This window comes from Oculina patagonica, chromosome 11 (assembly GCF_052425735.1).
Source record: "Oculina patagonica isolate OP01 chromosome 11, crgOcupat, whole genome shotgun sequence".
Lineage (NCBI taxonomy): Eukaryota > Metazoa > Cnidaria > Anthozoa > Scleractinia > Oculinidae > Oculina > Oculina patagonica.
The window spans coordinates 9,138,639-9,152,889 of record NC_135768.1 but is presented as its reverse complement, the minus strand read 5'-3'; the positions used below and the strand labels follow the sequence as shown (position 1 = coordinate 9,152,889).

The 14,251-nt window shown below is 39.2% G+C and overlaps 3 protein-coding genes across 4 annotated transcripts in view; 1 reads left to right on the top strand and 2 right to left on the bottom strand.

The window, feature by feature from the left end:
• LOC144631037 (uncharacterized) overlaps positions 1 to 2,034 on the bottom strand; it is a 117,131-nt gene extending 115,097 nt beyond the window's left edge. The window contains 2 exon segments of the mRNA XM_078489398.1: positions 1,038 to 1,099; positions 1,693 to 2,034. Coding sequence (XP_078345524.1) covers positions 1,038 to 1,099; positions 1,693 to 1,816 — 186 coding nt within the window. The 5' untranslated portion in view covers positions 1,817 to 2,034.
• A 2,420-nt stretch (positions 2,035 to 4,454) lies between these two features.
• Positions 4,455 to 14,251, top strand: part of LOC144631064 (protein N-lysine methyltransferase METTL21A-like) — a 156,805-nt gene continuing 147,008 nt past the window's right edge. The window contains exons 1-2 of one of the 2 annotated variants that reach the window (XR_013566665.1): positions 4,455 to 5,180; positions 6,519 to 7,074. Coding sequence is in view for 1 of the 2 variants with exons in the window: in XM_078489445.1 (XP_078345571.1) it covers positions 4,542 to 5,180; positions 6,519 to 6,593 (714 nt within the window). In the remaining variant the exon portion in view is untranslated. Of the gene's footprint in view, positions 5,181 to 6,518; positions 7,589 to 14,251 lie in introns of those variants that run through there. The other variant, XM_078489445.1, reaches the window with a different exon arrangement.
• Positions 7,567 to 13,550, bottom strand: LOC144631056 (bifunctional peptidase and arginyl-hydroxylase JMJD5-like). The gene is made up of 5 exons (XM_078489427.1): positions 13,128 to 13,550; positions 11,188 to 11,605; positions 10,067 to 10,261; positions 9,222 to 9,415; positions 7,567 to 8,705 (listed from the first exon to the last, which is right to left on the bottom strand). Exons 1-5 carry the CDS (start codon positions 13,365 to 13,367, stop codon positions 8,478 to 8,480), a joined length of 1,275 nt encoding a protein of 424 aa, XP_078345553.1. The 5' UTR covers positions 13,368 to 13,550; the 3' UTR covers positions 7,567 to 8,477.

The following is a 14,251-nucleotide window of genomic DNA, read 5'->3' as shown; positions in this document are numbered from 1 at the left end:
TAAATTTCACAAATACCCGCCAGTATAATAATTTAACTGCCCTTGCTTGATTACAAAAATTAAAAATATTACACTAATGGCAAAGGGACCGACCAATTCACGGACCAGATGGTTGGACGGATTGACTGACAGACCTATACTAACTGACAGGCCCACCAACTGATCAAATGACTGATCAACTGGTTGTTTGATACACTGATCTAGTGATTGATCGATTGATTGATTTTATCAACTGACTGATCCAAAAAGTGATGAAGTGACTGATCAACCAGCCAACTGACTGAAAAACCAACTGAATTAATCGATCGATCAAGATCACTGGTTAATGGTCAGTTAGTCAGTTGGTCAGTCGGTCAGTCGGTCAGTAACTCAGTCAGTCAGTGCACTGACCCTGGCGTATCCAATCGAACAAAACGAACCAAAAATCATCAACCACGCACCAGTCTGGGTCGGTATCGAACAAAATCGAAATCTATTGCTGTGGTTCATAACATAAACCTGAAAATGAAATTCGATTTTCTCCGTCTCTTGATACGCTGGACTATCAGGGGACGGTGCCCGTACAAAATGTCCGCAAATAAAACTGGAGTTTGGTAATGCGCTCTTGAGTCGATTGACGACTGTTCGGAAATTGAACTTCGATTTTTTCGATTGTCGACTGTTCGGTAATGGAACGTTCGATTTTTTCGATTGACAAATTTTATTGTGAGTTCGTTATGTTCATACGACCAATCGAACGTTGGTGTTCGTTGGGTTCGAACCGAGGTTCGATTGGATACGCCGGGACTGACTGACTGAGTTACTGACCGAATAACCAGACAGTCAACCAACAGACTAACCAACCGACTGATCAATCGATCGTATCAATCAACTAGACAGACAGACCATGTATCTGCCTTTCTGATCGACTGAATGACTTTCTCACTGACTAATCTACTGTCTTCCCAACTTATAAAATACACTGATTGCTAATACACTATTTTACACTTGAGCAAATTTGTAATGGACAACTGCAGGGATATTTAAATCACTCTTACTTTCTGAAGAAAATGATTCACCCATCTTCCAAATGTCCTCTTCTGAACCAGTATTTGTTCCTCTGTGAAATATAAACGAAATTTTAAACAAGGCCTATCAAAATTAACTAAACCTGCGGGATGCCACGGATTTAGTTAAGTGTCAGCCATATTGGAATCCCATAGTAACCATAAACTACATTTATATGGAATAAGTGATGATATATATCGGACTATATTGGGCAGCTTATGGGGTTTTGCAACTCCTGTTTTTAAAAACAAATAAGTCATTTGCACAAGAAAGCATATGAACGCGTTCGATTCTTACAGTACCGCCGATAAATGTGTGAGGAACCAAAATAAAGGTCAAGCTATTCTATTCACGTGGGAACGAACAAGCTCTTTTTACTAAACGATGCATTAGCGTAAAGAAGATTACTCACGAAACTATTTCCGATTTGTGTTTTCGTTTTACATTTTTGCCAAACATTTCGATTTCCATCAAACTGCTGAAGATATAACACTTATTCTTTCAATGTATTCGAGATCATGCAGAGAGCAAACGAAATCATTCAAGCTTATTATCCATGCTTACATAAGCTGTTACTTCAGTAAAAGAAACTTCACTTTATAGATGAGACCTTTAAACAGTTGCATTAACAAAAAGAAAATTCACCTGATAAAGACGCCACTAATTGCTCTGTCGAAGCCGAAAGCGAAGGCGTCTCTACTCCCAACGACTTCTCCGGAGAAGGGCTCCGCGAGCTTGAAGAAATCGAGTTTCGAGTTTTGGACGCCATTATCGCCCACGGGAGCGTTCACCGCTACGAAAGTACGCGCCAAAATTTTGAAACAAAATACCGCTCATTACGGTTGCTTTTCAGATCTTGATAAGAGCTTTTCCATCGGTAGCATCTTCTAACAAATCAAATTAAAGTTATTAGCCATGTTTGACTGTGTTTGGTGATTCCACAATTCGAGCTACTGAGAACTGTTGTAAACATTCCGCTGATCACGGTAGGTTGACTGGCAGGGGTCCCCTTGGGCGATAGGGCGAAAGCGCGGGATGCGATTTTTCGCGTTTTTTGTGCGTTTTGCAAGCAAGAGCGACAAAACATTTCTGGCCTGTCGGATTTTCAAAGCTAAGCTAAGAGAGCGAAAAGGCTAACATTAGCAACTTTAAGATAATTCACGATCGAGCAAACACACATTTTAAGTGACAGGCAAAATTCATGTGAGAAACAAGTCAAACAAGCCAAACGAACTTGACCCAATGAACGGCCAAAACTAATAGATAGAGTTACAGTAATTTTTTTGTTTTATTTTGACGTGAACTCATATAAACAGGTCATAACAAACTCTTACATAAAACCTGTCGTCCTTAGTAAAGGTTAAAAAAGCATAAAAACTTGTCGAATTTGAATGTAGTTATGCAAAGGTCAAAATTTCATTGTTCAAATGATTTCAACTAGTTAGTAACATTGTCAAAATTCGAAGTGAAAACTGTTTAATCATCACAGATAAAACTTTAAAATTGAGAAATTTTCCCCTGGAATTTCACTTATTTCTCGTTCTTTCAAAAATTAACTCAGTTTCCTTTAACCTATTCATTAGCAAGTTGACAACTAAAGCGGTGGTCTTTTGTTTGATAGTCTTTTGTTTGTTTATATGCCCAACATTTCTTTGCATAAATCGTCAGTAGTTGATTGGTTTTCGCACCTCACTTCATAAAAACAGTGCTTAAACAAAATCTTTTGTCCATTAACTGGGCAGATAATTCCCGAGATACAAAGATATGCTCTGCATGCTCGTTTTCCTAGATGAATGGCATCCAACATGTACAGTAAAGTGGTCTTATTAAAACACCGATCATCCGTGTATTTATCATTTTATCCAAAATTTATCTCGCTTCAAAAAGTCCCTTCCTACAGTTAAGTGTCGCGTCTATTAATCTACTCTTATTATTGAATCAGTGGCTATGAAACCCGTAATTTCCAATCAATACAGCAGTCAGCAAAGGCTTAAAGAATTATTAAAACACTGAATTTTATTTGCTTTGAAATTACTGAATGAAAAAGCCACGCAGCTCTAATACAGCCTAAGAGGGCGGAAAAGAAAAGGGGCCAATACAGCTGAAAACGCAATGACCGCTAAATCATAATTACATGGCGTTCTTTCACGTAGGCTTCATTTTGCACGTACTCGTTACCCGGAGGGGAGGGGGTATTCAAAAAAAGTTTAATACCGACGAGGGGACTGCTCTCCGAGGTCCAAACCCCATCCTTTTATAAACCATTTTGGTAAAAGGTAACTCCTTTCACACTAGACGTACTACATCCTTTTACTAAACTTTTCACTAGCGTAACCCCTGAACTGTACTCAATAGCTGAACAGCCGCACGTACCAAAATAATGTTCGAGCAGGGCGTCTCTCTTTCAGGGTATACAGTCAAACCTTTCCTTGCAGACACCTCTATGAAACGGACACCTCCCTATTACGGACTTATTACTTGGACCGAAACAGAACAAAATGATTTAAACTCGACCTCTCAGTAAATCAAACAATCGGGACGATCTTCTTTGGTGGCCCTGGGGCGGATCTAAAGGTGATTCGGGGTATTCCGTCGAACCCCCTAAATTGAAACCACTATTAAACTTCAAAGAACTTGTAAAATATTGATAAATAATTCAATCTTAGTGCAATGAGTTAAGAGAAAAGTTAAACCTTAGCTGCTCCCTAATGCTACGAATTGCTTGTACAGTTGCACTGTTCCAGTCACCTCAGCCGACAACGAGCCAGCAAGCAGCACTCTAAAGCTTGTCAAAGGATATGTCTGGATATTATTTTACGGACCACTATGACAACAGAAAGACCATCAGGCTTGGCATTGATAAACATTCATTACGAAAAGCCTATGAACTATGATTCTGTGGTTAAAAGCTTTGCGGAAAAATAGCTCCGAAGAATGGTTCTTGTTGATTCCGTCTTTCTGTGATGACCTTTGATGAAACACAAAATTGAAAAAATATTAAAATGCACATATTTTTGTAACTGCAAATTTGAATCCGAATACATAATTTTTGATCGTTTAAGCGTCGCTATCCAATATTTTGATGCAAAAGAGTGACATTTTGACTTAAAAAAATGAGACATTACAACACAGTCAACACTCTGACTTGGCCTCAAAATTTCAGAAATCGCATTTCCAAGGACTTGAATTTCAAAATTCTTCCGGGGGGGATGCCCCCGGAAAAGGTGGTGTAAACCCTAGTACTACTTACTTTAGCTACAGGTATAGCACTAGGGTTGCCCTGCCTTCTTGTTAACAGGGTGTAAAAGAAATGAAGAGGAGAAGATCGAAGATAGGTGCTTGAGTGTGGGATGAGGCGTGGCGGGGGAAGGCGGGGGAGAATGGGACAGGTTGCTGATGATTGGCTTGGTTACATGGCATGTAGCCTGGTCGATTCTGCATACAGAGTTCTCTGCAATGTCCTGAAATTTTTTGAATACTACTAAAGCTCAGACATGTGGCTTAGACAGGAGTACAAGCCCGAAAAACAACGGTTTGAAAAGCCTTTTGAACTAGAAATCGACAGCAACATGCATGCTAAGCAATCTGACAGAGGAAGCCACGAACTGTCCAAAAAGTCTGTTCTGAAACTTCAACAGAGTTACGCGGCTTTAGGAACGACTGTTTGGGACGGAAGCATAGCACTCGCTAAAATGTTCGACAATCGAGCGGTATTTCCTTTAAGTTACTTGCAGACATGTAGAGTTTTAGAACTTGGTGCTGGATGTGGTCTGGTAGGGATCTATCTCTGTTTACTTGGTGCAAAAATGACCGTTCTCACGGATCAACAATGTTGTGTAAAAACCCTTGAAGACAATGTTACTTCGAATGTGGCTGAAGTTTGCCGCGGTAGAATCAAGGTTATGGAATACTCTTGGGGCAATGACACAACAGATTTGACAAAAGATGGCTTGTTTGATTTAGTTGTCGCCGCTGAAGTTCTTTATTCGTCTACTGATTCTGTGCTACTAGCTCAATGTATTCCGAAGCTAACGAAACCAGATTCGAGTGTTTTTGTTTCCATGGGAAGGAATCGTGGAGGTGAAGAAGTATTTATTAAGACATTGACTGATCAAGGGTATCGCTGCAATGAGGTTTGTAAGCAAGCAGGATTTAAAACTACATTCTTTGTTGGAAAATGGATATTTAAAACCAAGAGCTGCATTAATGTACATCAAATAAGCTCCTTCCCCCCCCCCCCCCTATTGTTGAGCAAGAAATTAATTAATAAGGCTACGTTTACAAGGTACCAGGCCAGAACTGTTCCAAATCGAACCGGACTGGCTTCTGTTTACACAGGACCATAATTTTCTGGAACCAGTCCAGTACGGATTCAAAACTGGATCTGCAAAACAGCAGGTTTAGCTTTGGAACCATTTAGATCCGTTCCAGACCAATTCCAGAACGGCCCTGTGTAAACAGAAGGCCTACCTGGTCCAATTTTCAGACAGGATCCATTTGGAACTGGTCACGTGTAAACAAAGCCAAAGGTGCCCTTCTCTTTTAAGCTCCACTCCCTCTCCCAGGGACGGCGGAGCAATTTTCCAAGTGGGGGGGGGGGGGGGCTGACTAGTGACTTGAAGTGGGGGGGCTTAAAAGCTTTTTAAGTCTTTGTTTTTTTCGGAAATTCTGGGGGGGCTAAAGCTGCTCCGCCGTCCCTGCTCCCCCCTTTTCCTTCACAACCAAAACAACATATAACTGGACAGCTGCATTTTCACTTCTTTTAATCTGAGCACATATCCACATACAGTAGTATGTGTAGTATTCACGTGTAGTATTCACAAGCATTAGAGGAAATTTGACCATGACTTCAATTGTGTGGTTGCAGTAAATGTCCATACTCCCCCCACAGAAGGGATTGGAAATTCTTGGGGGTAGGAGGGGTCTCAAAGAATCTTTTAGAAAATGTATGAACCTTAATGGGAATTTCCAGAGGGGTGAGGGGTCTTAGAAAAATCCCTTCTATGGGGGAGGTATGGATAATTAATGGAACAACACATTACATGGAAATGAAGTGGTTGTATGCAGAGTTCTCTTCCCCTCCTCTGCCCTCTCCCTGTTTACTCCTAAGCAGAAAAAGAAGGGAGTACCTGTCATAAGACTTGCCTACAACTTTCTTGCCCTTCAGACAAGCAGCTCTCAAAGAAAAAAATCAACTTGTCCCAGACAGCCAGGCAATCAGGTATTTTTTTTTGAGCCCTGCCATAATATACAGACAGCATTCAATACAAATTAATTTCAAATGTTACTCTGTACAGCTCTCAGTAACTTTCATTCATTTCATTCTGGCCTTTACCCCGATGAAGGAAATGGGCCAGATCTCAGTGACTTTATGTAATAAAAAAGTGTCTATCCAAAAGCCAACAATGTCAATATCTACCTAATGCTCATAATTTGCAATAACTATTTTATGTATATTTTTTATTTTCCAGGTTCCAAGAGATCAACTTCATCCAAAATACCAGGATGACGTCATCACAATCCTTGAATGTAAACTTGAAAGCTGATTTGTAAACTGACCTCAATACCTTCATGAAAAACTTTAATTATATAAAGTGGCAGCAGCAGACGCCCAGGGGGGGTACTCCGGCTTGTTAATGACGGGGATGATCGAAGGATTCTTTTGGGTTTGAAATTTTCGAGTCTGGGATTTTTTTGGGTTGGAAAATTTGGCAAGTATTTATTTGGGTGACTTGATTTAGATAGGGGATTTTTTTGGGTATTAAAAACGAACTAAAGTGTTTTGGCGCGGCCTCGGCGTATTAATAATCTGATGAATAAACAAAACGAGCGTTCTTTGTGTTACGTTATTGCCCCTCCTGGCAATTTAGGGGAAATTTGACAAGGGATTTTTTTGGGGTTATTTTTGGTCCAGGGATTTTTTTGGGTAATGTAGGGAGACTTAGGGATTTTTTTGGGTCCTGAGTTTTGCCTCCATTCGATCATCCCCGTCATTTACAAGCCGGAGTACCCCCCCTGGGAGCAGACGTTTTGGATGACCTGCACCTGTTGTCAGTTTTGATTACAACACGACCACTAGTCAGTATGATGTGAATAAATTACTTTATTTAGAGAACAAGCCACATCAGCTCTAGTAGGTTTTCATGCGGGTCCTTTATTCAGCTTGAATTGGAATTTGGAAATGTTGGTTTTTCAGGAGGGAGAAAAACCAGACAAAAGGAGAAAATCCCATGGAGCAAGGACGAGAACCAACAACAAACTCAACCCACATGACACCACATACAGGAATTGAACCCGGGCCACACTGGTTGGAGGCAAGAGCTCTCACCACTTTGACATCCTTGCTACCCTATGTCATGTTGTTGTATTTATGTCACACTGACTAGCGGTCTTGCAATGGATGCAGGTCATCAACAGATATGTATTTAAACTTATATAAAAACATGTGCTATCTGAAGATTTTTTATGAAAACCCTTTCCAACCCTATCTCAAAGATGAAAAGAAAGTTACAACACAGGTTGCTTAGCAGGACTTTTATTATCACTGTTGTATTTATTTATTTTTTTATCCAGCTTACATGTACCTGAAGTGTTAAATAAACATCTTACTTCTTAGTCATGTAAAAATAATGGCCTGTTCACACACAATTTCAAACCAATTTTTTGCTGCGAAAACTCAGTTATCATGAAATATTGTGCTTTGTCAGTGTCTTACAGATTTAACATTTTTATCAATCTTTGTCTCGGCATCACCAAACAACTGAATGCACGCCATTCAAAAATCACAGTTGCTGTAGTTTTTGCAACCTCATCCAGTAGTTCTTTATATATTTTGTTAAACTTTTAATTACAGTGGAATCCTAATATCTCAAACTCTCAATTTCTCAAACCTCCTGATAACTCGACAACGGAAATCGTTTCCCTTGGATTCGCTTCACTCAGTCAAATGCTGCAATTTAACCCTCAATTTCTCCAACCAATTTTAATTTCCCTCAGAGGTTCAAGAAATTAGAGTTCCACTGTATTAATAATTTCACAGTTTCTGAATTTTCTAGTAAGCAGACTAAGATATATATCAGTCTGTATTCTCTATATCTATCTACGACTAGTCTCAGAATTTTAAATGTAGTGCTATATTCGAGTCTCGTAGATAAAGCATAGGTCTAGCAAGCTACATGTAGAACGGCCAGGCACTTCACTTTTTGAAAATATAATTTTTTGCCATGGCTTTTGGCACTTTATCTAAAAAAACTGGAATACCACACCATGCTTTTTAGGGAATAGGAAGTTCTTAATGTTACCATTCTACAACACTTATATTAATATAGGAAATGATTGCAATAAAGCAGGGCTTTCAAGAAACCTAATTTTTCTTTAACTAGATTGGATTTCAAGGAGTAAAATAAAAATTCTTTTTTAAACAAAATAATTTAATTTCCATGTTGGAATGGAGATTTCATAGCAGTTATCTGTTCCATTGTATTCTTGTCCACCTTATTTAACAGTTGCGGCAGTTCAATGCTGCAGCCGCGATCTTCCCAGCGACTGCAATACTCTAGAATGTACCGAATGCAAATAGGTGCCTCAGGGTCTTCAAAACAAGGTTCAAAATGACATGGGCTTTGTTGGTTACTCCCATCAAAGTTGCAAGGCTCTTCCTAAGAGAAACAAAAGGATGGAGATTACAATCATGGAATCCCAATTTCTCAAACCCTCTGAAATTTCTCAAACCTCCTGATAACTTGAACCAAAAGTCATTTCCCATCACTCTGTTAAACACTGCAATTTTACACTCTAGGTCTGGGCTTTGTGGGAGGTGTGGCGGCCTAATGGTTAATGGGACGGACTCCCGATCAAGTGGTCTAATTTCAAGACTTGGCCAGAGCACTGCATTGTGTTCTTGGGCAAGACACTTAACTCTCATAGTGCCTCTCTCCACCCAGGTGTATAAATGGGTATGGGAGGGGGGTAACCCTGGGATGGACTAGCATCCCATCCAGGAGGGAGTAGCAATACTCCTAGCTGCTTAATGCTACAGAAACCATGATAAGCTTCGGCCTGATGAGCCACTTGGCTTGACAGCAGGCTTTACCTTTTACCTCTAGGCTTTGCCTCTAAGAAAAAATATCAGCTGATATAAACCTCAAGATCACAATATAATAGTTAATTATTACCTCAGTAAAATCAGGTCCATTGTGGATTGCCTGGTATTCTTCTGGAGTCATCTTGCCTGTTTCAAATGTATAGTCACTCATCCTTTTGTCTTGCTGTGGGCAATTCAGTGGTGGCACATCCATTGTCAACAGTCTCTCTTCGTGTTTCCTGAGCAAGCTTCTTAATGATGCTTGTAAACTTAAAGGTTGGTCATCTGTAATATTTTTTATAATGAAATGAATTAACCAGATTAACTTGCTCCTTATTGCTAAGAGAATATAATCTATTCCCTAAGAGAAGTTGGCTAGATTTCCCTGCATAGAAGTAATTAAAGAAAGATTTTTTCAAACAAATGGTCACTCTTACTTTAAATTATTGAAACCCCTGCCTTAAGGTTGGAAACCTGGGGGGGGGGGGGATACTTGAGATTTATGTTACGGGGATGATCAAAGGATAGGAAAAATTGGCAAGTATTTTTTGGTGGCTTGATCTGAGTAGGGAATTTTATGGGTAGTAAAATCAATCTAAAGATTCATTGTTGTTTATATAATTCCTTCTTTCTGGAAATTTAAGGTACAGAAATTCAACATGGGATTTTTAGGGGGTTAATTTTTGGTCCAGGGATTTTTTTATTTTTTTGGAAGCCCATGGTTTTTTTGGTCTTGACTTTTGCTCTGATTTAATCATCCCCACCACTTGAAATCCCGAGTACCCAACCCCTGGGAGAGGGTGTGGGTAGAAAATATATTAAATAAGATAACTGCCAAGTTCCTGTTGGTTTAAAATACATTGAATCCTGAATATCCTGTAGTTAATTATTTACAGTTTAAATATATACTGCTCACAACTGATCAAAGAGAGTTACCTTTTGTTTTAGATGATGATTTCAGATAAGATTTTGTCCCCACTTTGGAAGGCCACAAAAACTGGACAAACAAGTTGTTATTATCTGATAACATGATATGTTGCCACCACATTTGAGGAATATACAACATGTCGCCTTTGTGAAGATCAACAGTCAAATGTGGAATGCCTTCAGACGAGAGCTTTGAGAAAACATCTGAAAGGAAATTATGTGAAAAATAATAATCAACGGTGTCTCAAAAGGGTGTGTCTCTAATACTTCAAGAACAGCAACAACAACAATCTTTACTATAGAGAGCCTTTGAGAAGATGAATCAAAGATATACAAATTTTATCATACAAAAATATATAACTTTTAATAATTAATGTGTAAGCTTACAAGGCTTACTTATCAGAGACAGTCAAACCAAGTCAAATTGGAATTTGGCATATAATTTGTTTTTTTGTGGAGGTTGAGGGGCGGCCCCAAAAAAAAAATAAAAAATTAGTTAACAGTTTAATACACTGAAGTCTAGAGATTTCTGTCTGCTACATGTAGTTTCTCATTTGCTATCTTAACTTTGTTTCAACCAGACTCTTGAGAAAAGGTTGTCCAAAACCCAACTGAAAATTTGTCTAAATAATTTGTAACATCTAAGACCTTTAAAGTTTTCTAAGAAAGATCCTGAAACACCATCATGATGTCAGTTCTTCTTAATCTCGTAGACAGACAGTGTAATGAGTAAACAGTGTTGTCATAGCAACTTTGAAATTGCACTAAAATTTATGTAAATTCATGCACATCTTTATTTATATAATGAACTAGCCAAATTGGGATTCAAGTGTCTTTTTTTTTGGGGGGGGGGAGGTTAAACTGTTGTTATTTACTGATAGAAGCTAAAACACAAGCCAATATGTTGTGGTTTAAATTAGTCTTTGGTATAAAATTTTTCAAACCAGTTTGATTTTTCTTTCCCTAGATGTTTCAAATTATGAATATGAGTATACATGTGACAACAACAAAAATAAATGTCAAACCAGTTTCAAACTTTTTAAACCAAAGATAAGTAAAAACCACAACATATATATGTTAAAAGAACATGAAATATGACATAATTTAAACTATACAATAATGTATGTTACCTGTATTAAAGCTGGGAATTGCCAATAGTGTTTCATCCTCAAAAGGGAGTTTTTCTGAATATAAAGGGGAAACTAGTGTCACCTTTGCACTTCCATTCACAACAGCAAGCAGTTGTTCATCTGGATGAAAAAATAATGGCTGTGTTGATGCGTTGCTCCGGTAATGCCCCAACCAATAGAAAACTTTCATCTTCTTCATAAACTGATGGCATCGCAGACAAAGGGGAGCTGTTATGTCATTAAGCATCTGGTTCGTTGGTTTATCACTAAGTATCAAGTCGTCTTGTTCAGATCTTACAAAGAATTCTTTAATTGGCAGGTGGAATTTAGGACCAAAAGGGAAGTCTTGGATTCCTTTTGTAACAGAGACCTGTGGACCTTCACTGAAGGACTTGATTATGTACTCTTCTGTCCATATCTACAAGAAATAGGGAACAACAAAAACAGAAAAAGTTTGACTTACAGGGTTCATACACTTTTTCAGGCCAAAAATTCAAGGACTTTTCAAGGACTTTCCAGGACCCTTCTTGGAAATTTCAAGGACTTCTTGGAAATCAACAATTTCCAGTCTGTTGTGTCATTGATGTGCTTGCTGAAGAACTAAACAAATCGCTAATTTTGGCAGTCTTCTCATTGCTTTGAAGCCTTTTTGACATTCAATAAAAAAAAATCAAGAACTTTCAAGGACCGAAAACCAATTTCAAGTACTTTCAAGGCCTTGACTGAAATGGAACCCCTGAAATTTAAGGGTTTACAAGATGCGTACAAACCCAGGACTTAAGTTCTGCAATAACAATCAAACTCCTTTCTTGCCCAAAGAGAGAGGAGGAGAGTGACACTATATACCAGAAATTTGTTCAAACTTCCCTGTCATTGAAACTGGTGTGCATTAAACTGGCTTTACATGCTAAAAATAGAAAAGAGAAAAAGTGTGGACAGCTTACCTCTGCAGAAAAAGTTGAATGTGGTTCAAATGCAAGCCATCCTTACATTTTTTTTCTTTTTTTTACACACATAAAGCCAGTTAAATTCACACAGTCCGTTAAAGTAGGGAAAATTACGCGACAGTGGAAATCCACCTTCATGCATGATAATATGATATGCTCTAAATTCACCACAGACCAAGCTATGTTTACACAAACTATTCTCAACCCTCAGCCACCTTCAAGCAGTTTTCATGTAGGTATCCTTTCAACTTTGCTGCTTTGGGATTTCGTTTATGATAAAACTTACAAGTTTCCACTTCAAAAGTGAGGCTTGGTGGTGAAAATAGCCAGGCCGAAGTAAACATGCAAAGGGACTATTACCCTTACCAACCCCCTCCCCCTCCCCCCTCTGCCCCGGGGGGCACTCCCCTATATGGCCTATACGGGGACGTGCCGCTGGACAGGGTATGGTTTTTGACTCCTCCGGTCCTGAACAGGGTATATAATTTCAAGCTCCTCTGTCCTAAACAGGGCCTGAAGCTGTCCTAGACAGGGTATGGCTGCAAGACTGTCGTCCATGTATTTACATTGTTTTCGGTTTCGCTTCAATAAAAAGCATTATTTTATTCGGTGGGATAGGTGTTTTTGCATTTCAATGCTTCAAACATCGCGTATGGGACGCAATCACAATAAAGCGTAAATGACTGTTGATGTTGTCCTTTGTCCTAAATAGGGTCTTAGAATAGAGGGTGTTGTCCTACACAGGGTAGGCATTTTAAGTTTTTATTGTCCTAAACAGGGTCAGGGTTTCAAACCTCCAGCGGCACCCCTATACCTAAACTTAGGTCAAGTACCCCCCCCGGGCCCTCTGCCCACTTCCCATGAGTGAAACATGACCAAAAAGCCCTTTGAACAGAATATTATTAGTCGCGCTTATTATAGAAATTTTACGTTATAATTTAAATCAGAAATGTAGATCACAAAAATAAAGGAATAAACTTCTGAATCTCTCACCCTGTTTGCTGGCCAGTTATTCGCTGCCTTTCTCATGACAAATGATCTGTGTTGAGCTACAAATTTGTAATAGAAATCTCCCGGAGAAATCATATACGGGCTTTCTTCTACAACGCTTTGTGCTTCGTAACGTTCTTTATACTTGCTTGTCGTTTCGCCACAGTCGTTCTGCTCGCAGTGAAGTTCTCCCTGACTAGCTCCAAACAAAATAAAAATAGCGCAAAGTTGATGCCAGGCCATAGCGAAAAACAGGACGGCAGAAAAATTAAGACTACTCGACTCGGTGGAGGTAAAAATGCTGCTTTGTCACGGGTTTGGATGGATTGACTAGCATCCTTTAGTTCTTGAATTGGAAGTTATAATTGTTAAGAAAACTAGGTGACAACATCTGTCCAGAAATTTTTCAGCAACTGCTTCGAAACCTTGCAACAAACTGTATTTTGATGAACAATGCCGCTGACCGATGTTCTCCGCCGAAATACTGGGGCCTGGTTTCAGCACGACCCCCTCTATCAAAGAAAAATACCGTGTATGCGGAAAAACAAATAGAGGGCTGTAAACAGTCTTACCCCCAGGGCTAGGGCGGAAAAAATGGCCCACTAATAAGGGAGAAATGGCGTAGTCTCTTTCGCTGCTAAGAAGAAGACTATAGGAATCGCGTAGATCGAAAATGGATCGGAATTGCGTGGATAGCCTGTGTAGCTGGCGGTTTTGTTGGGGTTTAAAGCGCACACAAGCAAGCGCACACACAACAAAACCGCGCTATCTGCAAGCTATTTCGTGGATAAAGTGTAAGCGAGAGAGTATGAAGGGTAACGCTGTCTAGGACTCTATACTAGACATTTCTCTAAAAATTGGTCGGACTGATTTTAAATTTACTGAAAAGTTGCCCAAAAAATCCAACAAAATGCTGCAATTTCTCAGAATGGATAAAAATTTCTTAAATTGCAAATTAGTAGTTGCTAGAAATGCCAAAAAGTTGCCGAGCAACTTGTAGACAGTCTTAATTGAGTGGGATTTTTTGTCAAATGTATGGTGATACCTTCCTTTTTTCCAGCCTGTTTTTCAGTTGTTTTTTTTTTCCCGCAGCAATCCACCGAGGTTTCTATGTTACCGCGCTCTCG